A 22,168-nucleotide genomic window follows, 5' to 3' on the forward strand; every position below is an offset into this window, starting at 1 on the left:
ATATATATATTAATCATACAAAATGTTGTTCACTTATTACTTTTCATACATGTCTATAATGTCCTTTAATCACATTCATCCCCATGACTCTCTCTCCTCTTCTCATATAATTGATCTTTTATTTTTTTAAAAAAATAAAAGCTACATTATTGAATTTAAGTTTAGTGAGTGAGGGCAAGAGCAGAATAAAGAGGCCAAAGAGAATCACTGCTCTCAAACCCAGAGATTACCCAACTGGAAAAAAAAAAAAAAAAACTAGATGTGGACTGGGTATATAGTCTATGAACTCAAGGACCTGAGGATCCCAAAGAAGCAAAGCTCCAACACCACATCATTAGGGTCTGGGATGGAGAAAGTAAGTGATGTTGAAAAAGTGTTCTAAAACTCAACAGTGGAATTTTTCCTTCTTACTTGGCCAAAAAGACCAAACCTCCCCACCCCCATACACACAGAGAGACTCCAAATATGAAATGTAACTGAAACAGGACAGAAGTGGATAGAACTACATCAGCATCAAAGTTCTGCAAAGAACAGTCAAAGAAAAGTCTGGAAGCTGTGGGAATTGGCATTTTACCCGTGGAAGAAAAACAGTACAAATGATAGTTTCCATGCGAAACCTAGAAAAGAAGAAAATACCTCAGAGTTTTTAAAGGCCAGCAGAAAAGGTGTGTCTCAAATTGTATCTCTGGTTAAATTAGTTCCCCCAAAACTAATGCACGGTCAGATGGAGCACCACTTATGTAATATGCCACTAAGAAGCTCCATTCAACAAAGTGTTGAAAGCAGGTTTTGAATACCTGCGTCCCTGTTGCTCCATTTAAAAACTGACATCCTTTCAACTCTTCTGGGACTATGCAAATAAGATGGGACCTTAAGGGAGTACAGTCTATGCTTTCCCAGAAATGGTGCTATAGATACAAACTAGTTTAAAAGCCATCAAACAAGTTTTTAAACTGTCTCCCTTTTCTGTCTTTTAATTCCTATAACATAAAAAAACAGATCTTACAAGCTATTTCCCCCTTGAAATAATGTCTTTGACTTATAATGTGGTGACAGACATGGTGATATTCTATTTGTAGAACTAGCTGGTTAACCTGGCTATAGTATAAATTCTTCAAATATCTCTCCTTAGCTAATGTCTGTAACAACAATGAAATCATTTTGAATCTACACCAGCCAATTTGCACTATACAGAGTTCAAGGCTTCCTGGCTATAATTAGAACATGGTGGCTGGTCTAGATGAGTTTTGGTGACCATAGCAACCCCATACGCAACCTTCATCTTCTGACCAGTAGACTATGGCATGTATCTGCTGTAAATTGCTCATTAGTCACCTGCCATTTAGTTTTTGTTTCAAATACAAGTCCAAACTGCTCCTGTCAGGAACCCATGTTTTTGTAATTATTAGGGAAACAAGAGCAGAAAGAATGCAATACACATTTGCTTTCACTCTTACCCAACTCATGGTTGTTTCTCCTCAGGTAAAATACCAAGTACATGTCTAAACTATTGTTAACATTTTGTAGTTTCTGTTTATTTTAAAACAGAAAGTAGAAAAGTTAATTTTTTTTCTGCCAAAAGTATTCTAAATTATGAGATTTCTTTACTTACAGAAAACATGATAAAACCACTCATAATCTGCATGGTCTTGCTATTTTAAATTTTAATCATTAACATACTAGAGACTAAAGCTCAGTTGTAGATTCAAATTCAGTTATCATTTTTGGTAGATTTTGCTTTTACAATTTCATACATGTGCACTGTGGATACTACACCCTCTCCAACTTCTCATCCTCCCCTACAAACCCTACCAGCCCGTCTTCTCCCAGCAAACCTCTTTCTTGTACTTGTCTTGATTTTTGTTCAGTGTCCTGCAGAGTCTGGCCGGGGTCATTGGTGAGATCAACTTTAAAAAGAACATCTAAGGTTTTTAAGGTACTGAATGTGTCTGGGACTTGCAAAGAAATAGAGCCATTTTCTCTTGATATTGCATCTACGTTCAGTGAAAACTAACAGCAGCTCACAGGTTTATAGTCCTGTGGGTATTGGGTCAATACTCTAAGTATATGCATTGCCTCACACAGAATATTTTACCAAAATTATTGGTATTATGTCAAATGCTCAGCGAAGTAATGAATATTTCAACGACCACCTGAGAGATCATGGAGCAGGCACCAGGCTTAACAGATCCAGTATTTACCTAAAACAAACATGTCTTTTACATTCTGCTTTCTCTATATAGTCTTTAAAATATGAGACACTTGGCTCATAACATAAATACATATAAATCATAAACAAGGTATGGCAGCACACATCTGTAATCCCTGCTGCTGATGAGACTGGGCCAAGAAACCCCAAGATCAAGATCATCCTGGGCAACCCAGCAAGATCACTTAAAAACCAAAGATTGTTTATTATTAAGATTGGACATTAATAATTTTAGAACATCAAATCACAACACAGTGACAAAGTGCTTGCCAGGTGAGTAAATATTTCCCACTTGAATGTGGTGTCATAAGGTAAGGATATTATGAACAGAGATATGAATTTGTCTTTGGAACATGTTTCCTTTTAATATGAATTATACTAATCAATTTCAGAATAAATCCTTGGTTCAAGGTTACCATAGATGGTATTCAGCTTTTGATAGAGTCTTGTATTATAAATACAGTATATGTGTATTACATAAATTCTACATAAATATAAAATGTAAACTCAGTTTTCACACTGTACCTATATCCTTGTGGTCATAGTGAGGTCCATAGGAAACCGCAATTCACTGAACTACAAAAGGCAGCCCATGTATTTAGAAATTATCTCAAACCTGGAGTATAGGAAGATTTTTGGTGGTTGGGGGAAAGCCACTATTCCTAATGAACTGGTGAAACCAGTTCCCATCTGCTAAAAGAAGTCATTTTTGTATATTTGGACAGACTTCTGGAGTTTGAACTGGGGTTTCCTTTGGACCTGATAGCCATTGTGTGTGGAATTTATCTTAGGTTGGGATTCATATCACTCCCTGGTAAAAGGATAGAACCACAATAGGAATTTAGCACATAGTCAGTTCAAGTCAAACCCCAACCTCAGTATTAAGAACAATGATGCTCCCAGAGACAGCTGGAGACAGCCATCACTGTAATGATTTACGCTCTTTCCCTTAGGGCGACCATATTTCTAAGTCAAAAGGGTATCCTTAGCCTACCAGGACAATGAGCATCTGATAAATGAGGTGGTGCCACTATTCTGATAGAGTAATTGATCATTTCCAATTAATTTCTGAGAAAAATCAATGTTTGCTTCCAAAAGTGTTTACATCAATTAAGTTGTGTCAATAATGAATATCTTGTATCCAGTTTTTAGAAGAGTAGTTATTCTGTTTATAACCTGTTTCTACTTTTGAACTCTGGCATACAGCATCAGCATAAAAAAATGTGAAAGCAAGAAATTGTACACTTGAGAATTAATCCTCAGCAACAAAATCCTTTTTGGGGAGAAGCCAGAGATTGTATATTGTGGCTCAGGCTAGCCTGGATTGTGTATGTAGCTCAGACTGGCTTGGAACTTATCTCTCAGTGGCCTGAACTCACTATGTAGCCTAGGCTACCCTCAGACATAATCAGGACATGGGTGAACATTGATTCAACTCTGAGGTGTAAAGTAACTCTGGAAAGCTCTGGTTGCTGGGCTGAAATCTGAGAAAGTCACCACATATTGAGACTTGATTCTTGTTCAGATCAGCTCTACTTAAATCACTTCTAAAGTGGTTTACACTTGTTAGACAGATGCCCCGGTAATGTTGCTCTGTCTCCATTCATACCAGCATAGTGACTGGCTACTTATGAGTGTCAGTTGCAGTCTGGAGTCCCAGTTGTTCCAGGAGAAACAAGTCGGAAGTGGTCTTCTTCCCCACTGAGCATACTGTTCAAGAGACACTCATACAGACAATATGTACTCATGAGCAAGAGTCAAGGCAAGCAGCAAAAACCAATGGCTTCTCTTGCTGACCTGTATACATCCAGACAGTAGGAAGGATACTGTGTGTGTGTGTGTGTGTGTGTGTGTGTTGGGGAGTGGGGTGTCTTTTCCTTGAGTTAATCTTCCCAGAGAATACCTTCACAAACCTGTCGCTTACAGATATAGATTACAGATAAAGTCAAACAGACAACCAAGATTAAACCCCAAGAAAACCAGCTCAAAGCCAAAAGCAAGCAAAAGTCAAAGAGAAACACTGCGAAACACACAAAGAAACAAAGTTCCATCAGCACAGTAAGGTTTGCCCTCCTCTTAAGGGACTTGGGACTCTAGAAAACCAATGAGTGGCCGCTCTTGCAGAGTGTCTACACTGGACAGTTCACAGCTAATTCTAACTCCCTTTTGGCCTCCAAGGGCATCTATACTAACATACAAACATCCTCATACAGACATATATATGCACGCTTAAAAATAAGTCTAAAATGAAAATATTGTTAGAAATTAATCCTAGAATCATAAAAAAGTATATGAGATATGTCACATATATATGCATATGTGGTGGGCAGGTTTGAGAGGAAGGAGGTCAAATAAAAATCTGTACAATTTATAAATTTATATAGCAAGGCCTTGACTTACCAAGCCATGCCAATACTACTTAGTATCATAGGTACTGTTGATATTACATAGATACCCACTTCCAAAAATAAGCATTTGACTAAAAAGCGATGCATATAGAAAGAAAAGCATTATTTCTTCCCTCATAGATTCTAGGAAGGTCTCTTCAACCTGGAAAGCTGTATGTGCCATGGTCCCAGGAAACTTAATTCAGCACACTGACTTCAGCTTATTTAAAGGAAAATTCTGATGTAGGTCCTACTTCTACTTACTCACAAGGTGCTCCAAAGCAAACTGCTGAGGGATCTGGAAAGTTTATTCCCAAGGCTGGCTAGTCCCTGCAGGTAAACCATGGGGTAGCGTTTCGGTCCTGGGAAACAGGACTTAAGAGACCAACTGTTTCCACAGCAGCACAAACTGATATGGAGACAGCCAGGAAAGAGCTTTAGAGTGTGAGCAGCATAAACCTCGTATAGGCCCAGCCAGTAACAGGAGAGATTAGGAACATCAGGAGTATGGTGAAAATGGTGAGGAAGCAAATGTTGAACACAGGAGCAATCACTTGAAGGTAGGAAATAGTCTCCCTCAAGCAACCATGAGGAAAAACAGAATCAGACATTTAAACACCATAGTGATGACGCCTGGTTAAGGCTATTAACTTGATAAATGGCAGAAGTGGTCTTGACTCTCTTAACTAACTAGATTCCTTCATCATATAACCCAAAGGGATATGTTTACCTTTATTGTGCTCTAAACACTTAAGTGTGTACTCAAGAAACGCTTTAAACTAATTTGCTGTTATTTTGAATTACCAAGTAGTGACCTGTACAAACAACTTTCTTAGCAATGCAACTTTAATGCACATTAAGTTTGGTAAATAGGTTAAGGAGAGCAAGTCTAGGGCTTTAACTCTAGCCCTGTCAGCTTTGAAGTTAACACTTGATGGTACCCAACACATGCTGCTTGTTAAACAGAGCTTTGTACTACTGAAGAGTGTCAGGAAACCAGTAAATCATACAGACAAAAAGTATCCTTCTTGGAAAATTTAAAGATGCATTTCCTTTTTAAAGTGCACCTATTTTTAGTATTCTTACAAATTAGCTTTATACAAAACAAGCTGAAAATCCAATGGCTTTAAGAATACTTTGAAGGCTAGGGATGTAGCTCAGTGGTGAACACTGTTTAACATAGGCAGGGTCCTGCATTCATCACCAGAACAGAAACAACTATATATATATATATGTTATATATGTATATTATAGTATATTTATTGTGCATATTATATATTTATATTACAAACTGTTTAAAATTGGCACCTTAAATAATAAGGTTTGGGGATCATGTACATAGGGAATTGGTGAGAACACCGACAATTTGTAAACTGTATAGTCAAGAAGTAGCAAGAAGTACATAGAAGCTTTGGTGAGAGGTACGCTTGCTGTTCCCTCCATGGGACAGGATGCCCAGCCTGGGAACTGAGAAATCTACTCTAGCATGATCCCACATTCAAGCAGGACCAGGCAGGGCCAGCAGGAGGTCTGTCCAGATGCTCATTCCTGGAACCTCAAAGTCTCCATCCAAGGCTTTGCAGGAGCGTAGGGTCACCAGCACCTCATCCTGCAGAAATGGCTGGGCATGGCACAAGCTCTGCAGCCTTGGGCACAGCTCTTCCCAGGGCATGTCCTCCATCTGTGTGGGGACCCAGGCGCCCTTTTGCAGATCATACTGCAGCCGCGTGGCCCACGCTGTGAGCAGGTCCAGGTAGGCGCGAGACAGTGTGTGATGGCAGCCCGCCACGGAGGCCAGGAGCTTAGCTGGCAGATGGCGGCAAAAAGCGGCCAATACCTCGGGACTTTCTAGAAGCCAGTGCAGTAGTTTCTGTGTCTCATCCGCACCGGCAACGTCTGTGGCCTGGGCGGGCTCCGGGTCGGCCTCGCGCAGCAGCGCTTGGGCGGTCACGCTGAGCACGTGCTCCCGCGGCCCATGAGTCCACAGCGTGTCCAGGAGTTTGCGCGCGGCCGTGGAGTCGGCACCGCCCAGCTCCTGCAGGCGCGCGTACAGCAGCTCCGCGTGCGTGCGCAGCAGCGCGCCCCGAGGCGCGTCCCCACCGAGGCGGAACAGCAGGTGCAGCGCGCTTCCGCGGCGCGCCAGGAGGACCAAGCGCGACTGCGGCACATCGTCTTCGTGGTCCGCGGCAGGGCCTGGGAACAGCAAGCTCGGCAGAGCCCGGGAGGCGGCGGGCGCGAGAGCGCGGTTCCGCAGCAGGCGTAGGGCCAGCCGCACGTCCCCAGACTCCAGCGCCACGAAGCTGCGCAGCCCGAGCGGCCCTCCCGGTGCGTTGAGCCGCCTCTCTAGCGCCTCGCGTACGCGGCTGCGGCCCGCAAAGCGTCGGTACACGTGGAGCAAATAGCGCGCCCACTGCAGCGCCCTGCGTACCTTCGCGGCGTCCCACGTGCTCACCAGCGTCCCACACGACACGGCCAGCAGTTCGGAGAAGCGCTCCGTTTGCTGCACAAGCGGCTCCATGGCGGCCGCATCCGCCCTGACCTTCCGAGGCGCGAGCCGATTGGACGTGAGCGTGAGGGCCCGCCTCAGCCTGCTGTGTCATTGGACGACGGCCGTGTCAGTCTCGCCACAGGGTTTCCGGGGCACATTGGCGCTGGAAATGAACTAGGAGAAAGCCACACTTGTACTCTGGGTCCGGGAGAGGACTCGCGATTGCGTGTTTGTGCGCCAGGATTTTATGTGCCCTTTCGTTTTAAAAATGCCAGTGGTAAACATTTTGGCGCTTCCCCGAAAGGGGACCGATGTTCATCATTCTTAGCACTGCGGATGTGATCGGTTTGCGAACTCAAAGCTCTTAAATGACCAGTTTTCCTGGTACTTGTGGAACCAGGACCCTCACAGGCTGTGCTGTATCCCCGAACTTTTTTCTTTTTCCCTTATTTATATTATTTATTGATTCTGAGGAAACCTATCACTAAATTGTGCATGCAGCCTTTCAGTTTGCAATTCTTCTGCTTCGACTAACCTAGTGACTGGCAGCACTATCCTGAGGCATACTGGCCAAGCAGTAAATGAAAGTCTAAGCTCAAATGAATCTATTTATTTATGCTAGACTCTGAAAAGTGCTGGGCATTCATATCAGAACATATAGTTAAGCCAGATTTGTTTAGATTTTATAGTCCAGACTATAGTGTTTGGCCTTGTGATTTTATTTTAGTCTAACTGTATGATGGGTTTTAAAGTTTCTGGTCGTAGCTGTTAGGAATTACAGAGGTCACTGGTTCATCCACTTACTGAATACTAAGTCACGTGGTATGATAGCAAGTGAGGTACGGGATTAGAGCAGTAGAGATAAGTGTAGTTAAATGCCACTGTATCCCACAGGAAACACTAACATTCCTTAGTCTTTCAACTTAACTTCATAATGTGGTAGACAGAAGTAAGAGTCACTAGATCATAGATGTTAGGGAAAGCCCCATTAAACTTTCCTTTCAACTGAATGCCCAAAGGACACAACTCTGAAAAAGCCTCAAGGCCATGGGAAGCATTAAGTCTTAAACCATCAGAATGAAAACCAGATCTAATCCAGGATGAGAAAGAAGTCCAAAACAGCTTCATTTCCAAGTGGCTGGGACAGTGCAGAGAACCTTGAGCAGCACTCACCTTTTCAAAGCCAGTATTATGTTAAATCTCAGCTCCACAGTGAGTAATTATTTGTTTCACAGTAGCCATTTTTTATTATGTAGCTAACTATGCATGCCTCTGACAGTTTCCCATAGGAAGAAAGCACTCTGGATTTGGAACCAGTTTTCTATGGAATTCGGAAAAATTCATCTAGAAGCTGAAAGATGATAAACACTTTAATTTCAAGAAACACTTTAGGAGGATTCCAAGCCCACTTAAGTGTAATGCAAATCAGATTTTGTGTATTTTTAAAGTGCCAGGTATGATGTTTGTAAAGACCAGTTGGAGATGGACAGGAAGACTCATCTTTGATTTAAGACACACAAATATTTGCACCGTCATGGGATGGTGGAAAATCAAGTGAGAGGAATCGCACAAGTTAAAATGTCAGTGTAAGATGTGTATAATGAGCTGGGCAGTGGTAGGGGCACGCCTTTAGTCCCAGCACTTGGGAAGCAGAGGCAGGCAGATTTCTGAGTTCGAGGCCAGCCTGGTCTACAGAGTAAGTTCCAGGACAGCCAAGGCTACACAGAGAAACCCTGTCTCGAAAAAACAAACAAACAAACAAACAAGAAAAGATGTATATACTGTATGCTGAGAATGCCAGGTACAACCTTCTACATGCTGGTCACACTCTGTACATTCCCAGTAAGTAGTAAATTAGAACGAAAAATGGAAGTCCAGTGTTAGGAAACTTTTATTAAAATAGCATTTCATTCAAACACAGGAATGAGCAACATAACTAAAATAAGACACCACTTTCACCATGAGCCTACCTCAGGGCTCTGGGGAACATGGAGGCCATATATGTGACATGCTGGGGTAGGTTTCTGCTACTGACTTTTAAGTATGCACTCTGTGGTGCATACCACAGAGTAAGAGATGTCCTTCATCTGCTTTGGTATTTGAATACTTGGTCCCTAGTTGTTAACACTGTTTGAGAAGGTGTAAGAGGTATGGACTTGCTGGAGTACATATGTAACCAGGTTAGGCATTGAGAGCTTAAAGCACCATCAGCTTTTTTTTTTTTTTTTTTTTGATTTTTCGAGACAGGGTTTCTCTGTGTAGCCCTGACTGTCCTGGAACTCATTCTATAGTCCAGGCTGGCCTGGAACTCAGAAATCTGCCTGCCTCTGCCTCCCAAGTACTGGGATTAAAGGCATGTGCCACCACTGCCCGGCATCATCATCTACCTTTAATTTGATCTTTTTCTGCTTCATGTTTGCAGGTGAGCATGTCAACTCTTAGCTTCCTGCCTCTATTGCAGTGCTTGCCTCCTACCACGATGGACTTTAGTCCTACTGGAACCCTGAAACCGTAAGCTTAAATAAACCCTGCTCTAAGTTGCCTTGGTCATAATAATTTATCATAGTACTAGACAGTTAACTTGTACTTTGGGATATCAATGCTAGCTCAGGTCTACAGGCAGGGCCAGAAAATGTTAACTGATCACATTAATGAAGCCCTGTCTTAATTTACTAATTGTAATTACTAATACAGCTTTAAGCCTCTCTGTATAACATTCTCTGCTAAATAAAATAAGTTCGGAAGTGGCCAGAGGAATTAACTACAGTCATTAGGCCTACAGGTTTCAGAAAAAAAAAAAATCTTATTCTAAAGTCAGTAATGAGTCTAAGCTGAACACTAGTCATGCTTATGAAAGAGCCTCTTTTTCAGGAAGAACAATTGAATGAAAAGTCTTTAATCTGAATCTGCTTATAACTGTGGTACCTTATATATGTCTTTTTCTTTTAAGATATTTTCTTTATTTAATATATTTCTAATTGCATTTGTCAATTTTGTGTTTTTTATTTATTTATTTAATTTAGATGTATGTAGTTAAAGAAGCCCTGTGGCTCATAAACTTTGGCTGGTTTGGGTTTGTTAATATGTACTTCTGTAGTAGATAGGCCTTGTCATGGCCTGCTTCCAATACTACTCTTCCCAAAAATAGAACAGCAATCACCAGCATTGTCATGAGCAGTAGTAGAGGAGATTTAATCAAAGAAAGAAGCAGCTAGCTCCTGTGGTGTTTACTCTTGGTCCTAGCTTGCTCATCAAATACTGTTAGAATATTTTTAATAGATATTTTCTTTATTTACATTTCAAATGGTCTTCCCTTTGCTCATTTCCTCTCTGAAAACCTCCTATCCCTTTCTGCCTCCCCCTGCTAACCAACCTACCCTCTCCCACTTCCCAGCCCTGGCATTCCCCTACACTGGGACGTAGAACATTCACAGGACCAAGGGCCTCTCCTCCATTGATGACCAATAAGGCCATCCTCTGCTAAATATGCAGCTGGAGCCATGAGTCCCACCATGTGTACTCTTTGGTTGGTGGTTTAGTCCCTGAGAGCTCGGAGGGTACTAGTTAGTTAGTTCATATTGTTGTTCATCCTAAGGGGCTGCAAATCCTTCAGCTCCTTGGGTCCTTTCTCTAGCTTTATTTATTTATTGGGGACCCTGTACTAAGTCCAATGCATGGCTCTGAGCCTCCACATCTCAGCAGAATATTTTGATTTAAAATTTTGAGCTGATATTATTTCTTACTGGGTATAATTTAGAAATGCAATAACTAAGATATGCAATAACTATATAGCTGAGAGACGAATGAATGCATCTCTGTCTGGTGTACACTTCTGTCGCTCTGCAGAGTGCTGCCCCACTCATCCTGCCTTACCCATAGCTTTCTTTTGCACAGTTCTAGCTATCCAAAGCCAACCACAGTCTAAAAATATTAAGGAGAAAATTCTGGAAATAGGTATTACATTTTCGATTAGAGCTGTTTTCAGAGTGTGATAAAATCCCCACACCATTTTGGTTTGTTCTTCTGACCAGTGTGCTCAGCCCTCATCACTGTCAGTCACTTGGATGCTACCTTGATTGGCATGTGAACTGCCCCTCACATGCTCATGAGTTTGTACATTTTGCCACCAGTGGAGGGTGTTGTGGCAGAAGGTTAGGTTACCTTTAGGTGGCTGAGCCTTACTGGAAGAAGTCACTGGGCAGTCCATGTTTCATAGCCTGCCCCAAGTTCTTGTCTGCTCTGTAGTTCCTGTAGACTGGTGACAGTGTGATCAGCTACCTCAGGCTTCTGCCACCATGCATAACTTCCCCATGCATAACAGCACTCCGCCAACAATGTAAAATATATGCTAAGAAAACTTCACTTGGTGATAAGAGATAGTTTATATTCTGGAGGCATTTCTTGAGTGACCATGGGACTGGAATACAGATTTCAGTTACTCTAAATTTCATGTTCCAACATAGAGGCAGTTTCATTAAGTTTTTTTTTTTATAGTTTTACAGCATAAAGGAAGTCATAGTAAGGGTGAATTTACAATAGATTGGTGGGTACTTCAGAGAGGCAGGTAGAGTGAGATGAGGCAGTTTCCTATAGGCTCAAGGTACTATCTGAGCTTTTGGATTGGGGCTCTGCTAGTTAATAGGTTCCAAAAATATGCACAAAACTGTGGTAGGACTGTGAAGAGAATCTCCTGGACAGAAGCTGTGTCTTCAGAGGTTGACTAGAATTTCAGTGGTGGAGAGATCAGAACTGTGCAGGGTCAGAGGCTAATTACATGATCTTGGGCTAGGTCTTGCATTCCTGAAGAGCTATTCCAGGCCCCCCTCTGTGAACCCTTTTAAAAAGTCATTATCAGGAAATTGACTAATCCTCTCAGACATAAAAAGTCAATATTTAAAAAAAAAAAAATTGTACTAGGGCGATAGCTCAGTAAGAACACTCACAGTGCCAGCATGAGGACATGAGGTTGACATCTTAGCACCTATGTAATAAGCTGGGCATGGCTCTGCCTGCCTCCAGTGCAGACACTGGGGTAGAGGGAACAGGTGACCAGACAGCCTAGCAAAAACTGTGATCTTTTAATTTAGTAAGAAACCCTGCCTCAAGGCAGTAACAAGGAGTTTGAGGAAGACACCTAAGAACTTCCTCTGACCTCCACATATGTATACATTGGTCTAAGCATCTGTACACTTAGATCCATTCACCAGACAGTGTACATAGACACACACAATGAGTATATATGAATAAACAAACTTTTAAAAATACAGCTTTAAGTGTTGGAAATTTTTAATATAAATTAATATTTAAAGCCTTTATTCTACCTTCTTACCTGTATTTGATATGGAATCAGCCAAGTTGTTTATCATCTGGTTTATATCATTTTCAGGAAAATAGATGAAACTGGAGATTACCATGTTGTGCTAAATAATCCAAACTGAGAAAAATGTATATTGTTTTTTCTACTATGAGGATTCTAATTAAAGAACTACATAAATATATGTTACATATAACATGAAGGTAGACGACCATCATTTATTTAGGAGAGCAGTGTTATGGTTTGATGAGAATTGTCTCCATAGTCTTGTTTATTTAACACTTGGTCCCAGTAGGTGGTATTATTTGAGGTGGACATGGGACCTTTACGAGGTGGAGCCTTGCTGAAAGAATTACATCAGAGTTGGGGAGAACTTTGATGGTTTGTAAACCTTGCTCAACTTCCTGTTCCTTCTCTGCTTTCTGTGTGCTGTTAAAAATGTGGTCAGCCCTTTCTTGGTTCTGCTGCCTTGCTATGATGGACTCTATCCCTCTGAAGCCATAAGCCAGGATAAACTCATCCTTAAGTTGTGTTGGTCATGATATTTTATTACAGCAACAGGAAAGTAAATGATGCAAGTAGTAAGGGGAGATGTGAGAAGATAATGAGTGGTGAATATAATGGAAATGAGAGGGGAGATGTGAGAGGATAATGGGTGGTAAATATAAAGGACATAAAAATGATAGTCATGTGATAATATCTTAATGAATCTGTTGTTTTGAAAGTAATTACAATCATTTTTATTTATAGGATTACATTCCAAAGAGTTTTCTTTTTCCCCTTTAAACCTAGTGTTTTATATGTGCCTCTCAAATGTTCTTTGCTGGAGTATCATTTGCCTGGATGTGAAAAGACGAGATACATTGCTCTAACAGAAGCCAGAAGCCACATTGCATGGTAATGGAAAGTGTGTTGTGTTTCCTATTATCTTTCCTAGGCTTTTGCAAGTAGAAAGGGTGGAAATTATCCACTTGCCCTCCCTTTCATTAATGTATTTTCTTCTTTCTTTCCCCACTGTCCTTAGCAGAGGATAGCCCATCATCATGTTAGCTCCTTGCCCTTGACCTCTGATTTTTTGCTGAAGTAATCAGTCTGAGGCCACAGCAGATAAGCAGGAGGACCAAGGGCAGACTCTGTCTGCTAACTGAGGCATCATCTTCCTGCAGGATGTTCCCCCTTGCAGTCCAGTCCTCTGGACTTCCTACATGTGGTGTAATACTTACTGACTGCTTTTGCCTTGCCCAGAATCTTATACATGTTCTTCTGTTTGTTTATCTTGAAAATCTCTCATGAGTCTGCCCTTATTTTCTGACAAGACCTCAACAGAAACAGTTTGCTCAAATTCTCAGTCATTTTTATAAGTCATGTGAGTTCATGAGTCATAACATTTTCCCTCCACACTTATCTAGGTAGTGATGAGAGTACTTTAATAAATGTATTCTGAAATACCTAGCATTGACATATGTGCTGCCAGTCTGGGACAGAAGTCATCATTACAGCAATTATATGACAGGCGATGTGAAATCATCCCATAATGTAATTCACTAGAGGTGAGCAAAGCAGTCTATGACAGTGTGGCATGGTAGAGGTGTTGGAACAGGGGCCCAGACGATGAAGACTTTAGAATACCTTCTGCAGTTTTAATTTTTTTCTTTTATAATTACCAACTTGTCTGTCTGTCTGACTTTCTTTTCTTTCTCTCTCCTTCTTTCTCTTTCTCTTTTCTTTCTTTCTTTCTTTCTTTCTTTCTTTCTTTCTTTCTTTCTTTCTTTCTTTCCTTCTTTCTTCCTTCCCTTCTTTTCTTTCCTTTTCCTCCTTCTTTTATTTTCCCCCTTAAGTAAGAAAGGAGATGAGCTGTTTTATTTTGAGTTAGAAGATAGATTTCATGTAGACTCGAGACACTGTTTGTGTGCCTTCGTTTTGTCCAATGGTATGTTGATGTATGAGCACCTGCCAGGAAGGAGTTTTTGTTTCTGGTTCAATAACTTTTAAGTGTCTGGTGTTCCCATTTTCAAGTCTCCCAAAACTTTTATGTGGATTCTTTAGGCACATTTTTTTCATTATTTCTCAGCCTTCTTTTTTTCTGGATGGCTGAAAGTTCCAGACATATAATGCAAAATGTCCTAAGAGACTTGTGTGTGTGTGTGTGTGTGTGTGTGTGTGTGTGTGTGTGTGTATGCTAAGCAAATAGAAATTGAATAGTGTGTGCATACATAAACTCACTTTAATTCCCCGTTCACAATGATAGATGGAACTAATTTTTATAATTAGTTTCTTACAAAGTAGCAAATATAGTGAGAAATTGCCACAAAAGCTGCTGTATTTAATTACTTCCAGACCTAATCTGGGTTATGAGATTGGGCTGCTCTGCTAATAGCATTAATGTCAAGGAATGCTCTCACAAAGGATTCCCGGTATTTCAAAACAAACTGGCTGAAACCAGCAAACAGTGATTAAAATAAAATTTGCGATATTACAGATACATTTTACTGGAGAGTAACATTTTTATAGCACTGTTTCTTTGTTAATTATCAATATTTAAGTATGAGGGATCCCCTCAAAAAAGTAAAATAAATGTTGAAAATAAAAAGGGAAAATAATTCTAAGGATGCTGCAGAAAATATCCAGTCACATTTAAAGGAGATGGTCCATGAGAAGGAGAGAAAAGTGTTTGAGGCAAAATGATTATATAGCTTAGTTTTCTCTTTCATTTTATTCTCTTGAAGAATGTGGCCATTTTAAAAGTTCCCATGTCAGTATCTAGCAAGTCTGCACATGTCCCTGCTGCTTTCTATTGCAGAATACAGGGTATCTCCATTCCTTGCTTAGTTGGTACACTTTTGTTATTGTGCTTTTTAAAATAAAATATTGAAATAATAGGTGTGTGAATGTTTTGCTGCATGTGTGTCTGCTCACCATGTTCATGCTTTGTGCCATGGAGGCCAGGAGAGAGTGCTTGATCTTCTAGAATTACAGACTTCTGTGCAGTGCCACATGGCTTTTAGGAGCTGAACCTGAGCCCTCTTCAAGAGCACAGTGGTTTCAATCACTGAGACATCTCTCTCGTCCCAACATTTATGTTTGATTGTTGCTGTTCTGAGAGCAGAAGACTTTCACTAGTGAGCAGCATGCACATCAGGATGCTGGCTGTTCCTTTACCCACTTGCAGATTTTCCCTACTCCATGTTTAGTTCTGACCAATAGAAAATGCTTTGAAATCAGAACAAGACATTACTGGGGCAATGCAGGCTAGAAAATAGGAATAATTAGCAATAATAATACTAATAAAGGCAATTTTACTGTATAATGGTAAATAATTGGAACTATTAGAGATTTTAATGAGCAATGGTAAAGACTACAATCAACGATATAGTTCTAAACAAATATCTCATTTCATGAAGAAATAATTTATTAACAAGATGCTAGTTGCAAAAGAAAACTCTATTAATCTCTTCAGATCAAATAATATTTTTAATTTGATCCTGGCTACAGACCTTATGAAGTAGCAATGAAATATTTCATGGTTGGGGTTGCCACAACATGAGAAACTGTACTAAAGGGTTGCAGCATTAGGAAGGTTGAGAACCACTGCTCTAAGTCATATTTTCAAGTAAAATTGTATTGAGTGTTAATCATTCAGTTTGTGGGTATCTTATATTATTAAGAACACAAACAAACAAAATAAAAAAGCCTCCATAGGGGTTATATATCATTCCACCTTCTGGCATTCATGCCTCTTCAGGATTGAGGGGGTTATAAACACTGCTCCTCGGACTCCCATCTCTCTACCATAACCAAGGCCAAAGGAAAGATTATGCCCTAGACTGTTTGACCCTTTCTGTAAGTTTGTCTTGGTCCGAAATTTTCTCTGAATTTCTTTTTCTGTGAGCTTTTCATGACTCCCCACTGATAGTTCTTGAAGGTGTTTGGTTGAATTCTGGAGGCAGATTCACTGCCATTGTGCCTGTGGTGTTATGACTTACCCTGTGGGCCCTGAGCTCTCAGGTGCAATTCACACTGACTTATAGCACATGGTCTTCATTTCAAATGTATTCACTCATTTCCTCAGGGGATTTTATTGTTATAGTTAAACACTGGGATATATACTTATTGTTATATTTTATATATATATATGTATATATATGTATGTATATATATACATATATGTATGTATATATATACATATATGTATGTATATATACATATATGTATATATGTATATATGTGTGTGTGTATATATGCATACATGTATATATGTGTATATATATATATGTATATATATATATATATGTGACAATAAGGGAATTCTTGTCCTCCTCTCCTCTTTAAGACAAAAAAAGAAAACAAACACACACAAAAAGAAAGCCAAGATGGAATGAAAAAAGGAAGAGGGGAAAAAGGTAGGGAGGAAGAGACAGAGGAAGAAGGAAGGAGAAAAAAGGGGGTTAGTAAATAGGTACTTTCATTCAAACAAATACCTTCAAATTGCTTCTTATTTTGTTGTGGAGAAACAATCAAACACTTTTAGGCCAATCAAACTCAGCTATGAGTTTAATCCTGCTATGTTTGTGTTTGTTTTTAAAGACAAAATTAACCCAAGGTTGCCTCAAGCTCCTGATTCCCATGCTTCTACCATCCAAGTATTAGGACTCTAGGTGTGTGCCACTCTGCCATGCCCAGCTTAACCTGCTTAGCTGATGTGTGATACAACATTTAATCTTTTCAAAGTCATTTTTTTTCCAATCACACTGTGAGCTCCTGGTCAGCAGGAGTCTCACCCTTGCTTTTATATAGGGAATGCCTGACACAACAGAGCTGAGGGAAGCCATGCCCAAGAGGAAGTAAGCAGGAGAGAGCTGGGCAAAGAAGGCTGCTGGTCTCTATTTGGAAGGATGGTAATATCATTACTACAGGGGTTTCTTGTGGTGATATTCAGTACAGAAGTGGAGGCAGTTAGTCATCAGAGAGGACATTTAAATGTATTATATGACCCTCAAGACACACCCATCAGAAAATGGTAGATACATTTTAACCAAGGAGCTAGATCTCTTTTTCTTTTTCCAAATTTGGTCTTCTATTCATGATGTCAAGGGCCATGGCCATTACGACTAGTGCCCAGTATTACTCTTACTTCCTGACAATCAGGCATTGTGGTTGACACAATTCTTTTTTGTTTGTTTGTTTTTTTGTTTTTGTTTTTGTTTTTTTGAGACAAGGTTTCTCTGTATAGTCTTGGCTATCTTGGAACTCAATCTGTAGACCAGGCTGGCCTTGAACTCAGAAATCTGCCTGCCTCTGTCTCCCAAGTGCTGGGATTAAAGGTGTGCACCACCACTGTCCCTGCTGGTTGGCACAGTTCTTAAGGCCAGTGGTCACCATGGCCACAGCAGGCAGACAAAGGTCTCTTCAGCAAAGCTCCCCCAACCCTCCCACTTTCCTGTGGAGTTCTTGCACTGTGGGTGTGGAGTGCTACTCATTTCGGCATTCTGTCTGTCTGGTGCAACAGATAACAAATTAGTTCATTTAAAAGTCTACTACAAGTATTTTGTGAAAATAAGTAGTGAGAAGGGTTTCCCATTTGTGAAATGTCAGAGTTCTGATAATAAAAATGTCAAGAAGTTGTTTTATGATTTGATAAAGGAATCATTTTTGTCTTTTTACATGTCCCCATAGCAAAAGAAAACTGGTTCAGTGTCTTCATGAATGAGAGTTTCAGGAAACATGAAGAAAAAAATCTTATATTGTCATTTGTTCTATCCATAAAGCTGCAGAGTTAATAACTCTGTTTTCCACTGAGAGGCTTGCCTATGACTTCCATTTGCAACAGCATCCATCTTGATTCAGAGACTCAGAGGCTTTTGTGATTCACTCACTCATCTAGCCAAGTACTTAACAAGCATACATTTGGTACTGTGATGAAGACATATGAAACCACACAATCTCATGCCTATTTTCTCTTGTAGTTTTGGTTGTGAGCTTTGGCCTGGAATGGGTGAGCTATCTTTTTAGCCTTCATCCCTGCTTTCTCAAACTCATAAAAGTAAACTGCGATGTTGTGTAGGAAATCAGAAATCAAAGAAAACATTAAGTTCTGAGAGAACACAGGAAATAACTGCTAGTCCCAGAGCTCAAAGATACTAAGAAAGTTGAAGATGGAGATGCTTCTAGATGAACAAATGTCTTCAACCAGAAAGCAAAGCATGAAATATCTTTCTTAGTAGTACCAGTGAATGTCAGGATCTGTGAAGATGTGAGACATATAGGATTTTGTGACAGTATTTCATGATGTGTGTATGTCTGATTGACATATGCACAATATGGCTTAAATTTTATAATGAAGTTATCTGTTCACTGACACTTTTCTTGAGTTTTGATTAAATTCCTCTTGAGTTCAGTTTCCTTTTTTTTTTTTTTTTTGGACTGTGGCTTATGAAACAAATTTCCCTATTCTCCATGACTGTTGCTTTTCAGTGGGATGACACAACGGAGACCAGGGTAATGCCAAGGAGAAAAATACCAGAGTATGGTAACTTAGAGGTAAGTGGTAGGTGGCTTTGTGCATTAGTGCATGCTTTTGGATCTGTGCCATAATGTATTTCTTCTGATTTTAAGTCATACACAAAATGATTGAAAGTCATAATGGTAGATATATTTCCACACAGTTCATTGTAGTCATATTACATTACTTAGGATTAAGCCTTCGGTCCAAATCAACTTGTTTTTAGATGAAGTGACAGGAGACACAGGTTAACCTCATTTATAAGTCTGGCACACCAGCTAGCATCTGTTTTAGTTAAATCTATTTGTACTTTACCAGATGAAATGGTTCTGATCATAGAATGAAGCTATCACCTGTAACATGTTAAAAATAAGTTTTCTACTCTGAGTTTCAATTTGTGAAATTAGAGACAATGCATAAAAGTATAACCAAAGAGTGTTATAATTCCTCCGTTACTGATATCTGCGACATTCATTTATTGATTACACATGCAGCACCAACTCCATGCCTAATGGTGTTCAGTGTGCTGGGAATTCAGCTGCATAAAGGACATGCAAGGTATGGCTATCAAAAGTTAATATGAAAATTTTTATTAAAGTGAGCTTTTCAAAAATTAGGATTACATTTTTTCCAAAATAGATTGAGAAACAGACTACCTAAATGTATAATGAAGGAAAATTACTTACTTACTTAACTCCAGCTTAAGTAGGAAAGCCATATTGTCTACATGGCACACAATAAGTGAGCGTCCAGGGACAAACAGCTTGTTTTATAGAAGACTTTAATCTTTTCCTATAGGTTGCAAGCATTTTTCAGAATTACACAGGAAACGTGCACATATGCTACACATGCAAAATCAAAACAACCCTTGAATTTTCACATGAAATTGCTTTTATTTTCTTTCTCCCTCTCCTCCCTCCCTCCCTCTCTCCTTCTCTCTCTCTCTCTCCCTCTCTCCTTCTCTCTCTCCTTCTCTCTCTCTCTCTCTCTCTCTCTCTCTCTCTCTCTCTCTCACACACACACACACACATACGGGGGGGTAGGGATAGGGAGAGAGAGTGCTACTATAATATCAAAAAAGAGAGAACAAATACTGGCATTGCTCTTTGGCTCAGTGGAGTCAAATGGAGTTCTCAATGGAGTAGGTGATGCCCACCCTTACTGGATATCAGGAAACTCTTTGCTCATTTATCAAATGCTCACATCTTCTGGAAGCAGCACCCCTGAAAACACACCCAGAAATGGTTTTATCACTTGCCCCTGATAGCTGTGCATCCATTGACACGTGAAGTTAGCCATAACATACTGTGAAAATGAAATTGTTCTTTGACAGTCTCACAGTAACATGATTTCTTATTGAGCACATAAGAACAGAATTCCCAAGGTCATTTATGAGGACTATTGTTCCATTAATTGCCACTGGCTTTTTTTTAACTGTGGGATGTCTGCATTGATTCCCATTGGACCTGTGTCTGTGTGTGTATATGTGTGTTTACATATGTATATTTGTATGGTTGTGAATATCAAACTCAGGGATTGATGCATACAAAACACCTCTTTTCTGGTAATGAGTTTTCTCTCCTACAACACTGCATGTCCTCAGACTAGGAGCACTAGCCTAAAGAGCTTCACATGGCTTCCTGTCTGTTCACATCATCATCTGCTGTGACATTCTCCAAAAGATGAACAGCAAAGGAGGGAGGAATTTATCTGCCAGCTTTGATACTTTTAGGCCATTCTTTTAAAACCCTTTCATTCATGTGGGTAGCACCTGTATGCAGGTACCAGTGGAAGCCAGATGCCCAAGAGCTAGAGTTACAGGCTATTATGCATGGCCCAGTAAGGGAATCAGGAATCAAACTCTGGTCCTCTGCAAGGTTAACAAGTCCTCTTAACTACTGAGCCATCTCTCCAGCCATCAAGAAATAGGAAGGTTTCTTAATGATCTTTTGGAATAATTATCACTTGCCTTCATCTTTAGGTTTATTGCATGTCTTCTAATCTTCATTCATTTTGTTCCCCTCCAGAATAAATCTATAGGTATTATTTCCATTGATGGGGTAGGGGTGGGGGACAGAAAAGAGGAAAGTAGCAAACAGATTGGTGGATAGCAAGGCATAAAATTGGTTACTCCACTCACTTAAGAAAATAGTTCATGTTAGGGATGATGTGAAAAGTTTAGTAACTCAAGATACACCCTCTGATACAGATACTTTCCTGTTTCCATGAGAATATAAAAACAAAAACTATAATGGAGAATTCTTTAAGCCTGGCTTAAAGAATTGGTAGGTTTCAATGGGGTAAAATATCAAGGTCATAATGAGATATTTTTAATCTCCTTAAGTGAGACAATTGCTTCATTCCCCTTCCACCCAGGTAGGTGACAGTACCATCACTGGACTCTGGCTTCCAATGGTAAAGAATTTGAGTTGAATAGAAGGTTATCTTTGGAAACATTTCCAATGATAAATTAGAATATATAAAGAAACATACTGATTTTGAGAAACACAAACATGCAAGCAAATCAAGTAAAACTAGTGTTTGACATTTGGTCTAGTTTTATTTCTGCTGCTGTGATAAAGGACTGATGAAAATCAGCTTAGGGAAGGAAAAGGTTTTTCTGGCTTACAAATCTAGTTTACCATCTGTCATTGAGGGGAAGTTAAGTCAGTAATTCTAGTAGCTGTTCACAGGACATCTGCAAACAAGAAGAAAGAGAAACAAATAAATGTATAGATTCTTGCTTGCTTGTGTATAGCTCAGTTTCTCAACCCTTACCCTTACATGATTCAGGACTACCTTTTTAGGGAATGCTGATGTTCACATAGGCTGAGTCTTCCCACATTGTTAAATCAAGACAACTCCCCCACAGGCCAGCCTGATCTAGACAATTTCTTAATTGAAGCTGTCTTCTCATGTGGTCCTAGGTTGTTGTAAGGTGATTGAGTGTTGTTTCTTTGAGAACATGATTAAGATTGGAAACAGTTATCCAAATTAACTAAAAGATGGAGATAGAATATCCAAATTAGCAAAATCAGAAAGGAAAAGTGGGGACATAACAACAGACACTGAGAATAATAAAGACATACTCTAAAAAGCTATACTCTAACAAATTAGAAAAATCTAAAAGAAATGGATAATTTTCTAAATAGATACCCACTTACCAAAGTTAAGTCAAGATCACACAAGAAATTTAAAAGTCTGTTCAAATTATAGAAGCAGCAAATAGAAATCCTGCCCCCCCCCCAAGAAAAAGCCAGGGCCAGATGAT

The 22,168-nt window shown here is 39.8% G+C and overlaps 2 protein-coding genes across 3 annotated transcripts in view; one reads left to right on the forward strand and one right to left on the reverse strand.

Annotated features, from left to right (window-relative positions):
• Nucleotides 1–5,424: 5,424 nt before the first annotated feature.
• Nucleotides 5,425–7,150, reverse strand: Fancf (FA complementation group F). Its single transcript, XM_031386798.1, has one exon. The coding sequence runs from the start codon at nucleotides 7,112–7,114 to the stop codon at nucleotides 6,095–6,097; it is 1,020 nt and encodes a 339-aa protein (XP_031242658.1). The 5' UTR covers nucleotides 7,115–7,150; the 3' UTR covers nucleotides 5,425–6,094.
• Gas2 (growth arrest specific 2) overlaps nucleotides 6,643–22,168 on the forward strand; it is a 133,049-nt gene continuing 117,523 nt past the window's right edge. Inside the window, exons 1-3 of one of the 2 annotated variants that reach the window (XM_031386799.1) lie at nucleotides 6,643–8,296; nucleotides 9,507–9,595; nucleotides 13,191–13,295. The gene's annotated coding sequence lies outside the window, so the exon portion shown is untranslated. The remainder of the gene's footprint in view (nucleotides 8,297–9,506; nucleotides 9,596–13,190; nucleotides 13,296–22,168) is intronic. The other variant, XM_031386800.1, reaches the window with a different exon arrangement.

This window comes from Mastomys coucha, unplaced genomic scaffold (genome assembly GCF_008632895.1).
Source record: "Mastomys coucha isolate ucsf_1 unplaced genomic scaffold, UCSF_Mcou_1 pScaffold21, whole genome shotgun sequence".
NCBI classification, from domain to species: domain Eukaryota; kingdom Metazoa; phylum Chordata; class Mammalia; order Rodentia; family Muridae; genus Mastomys; species Mastomys coucha.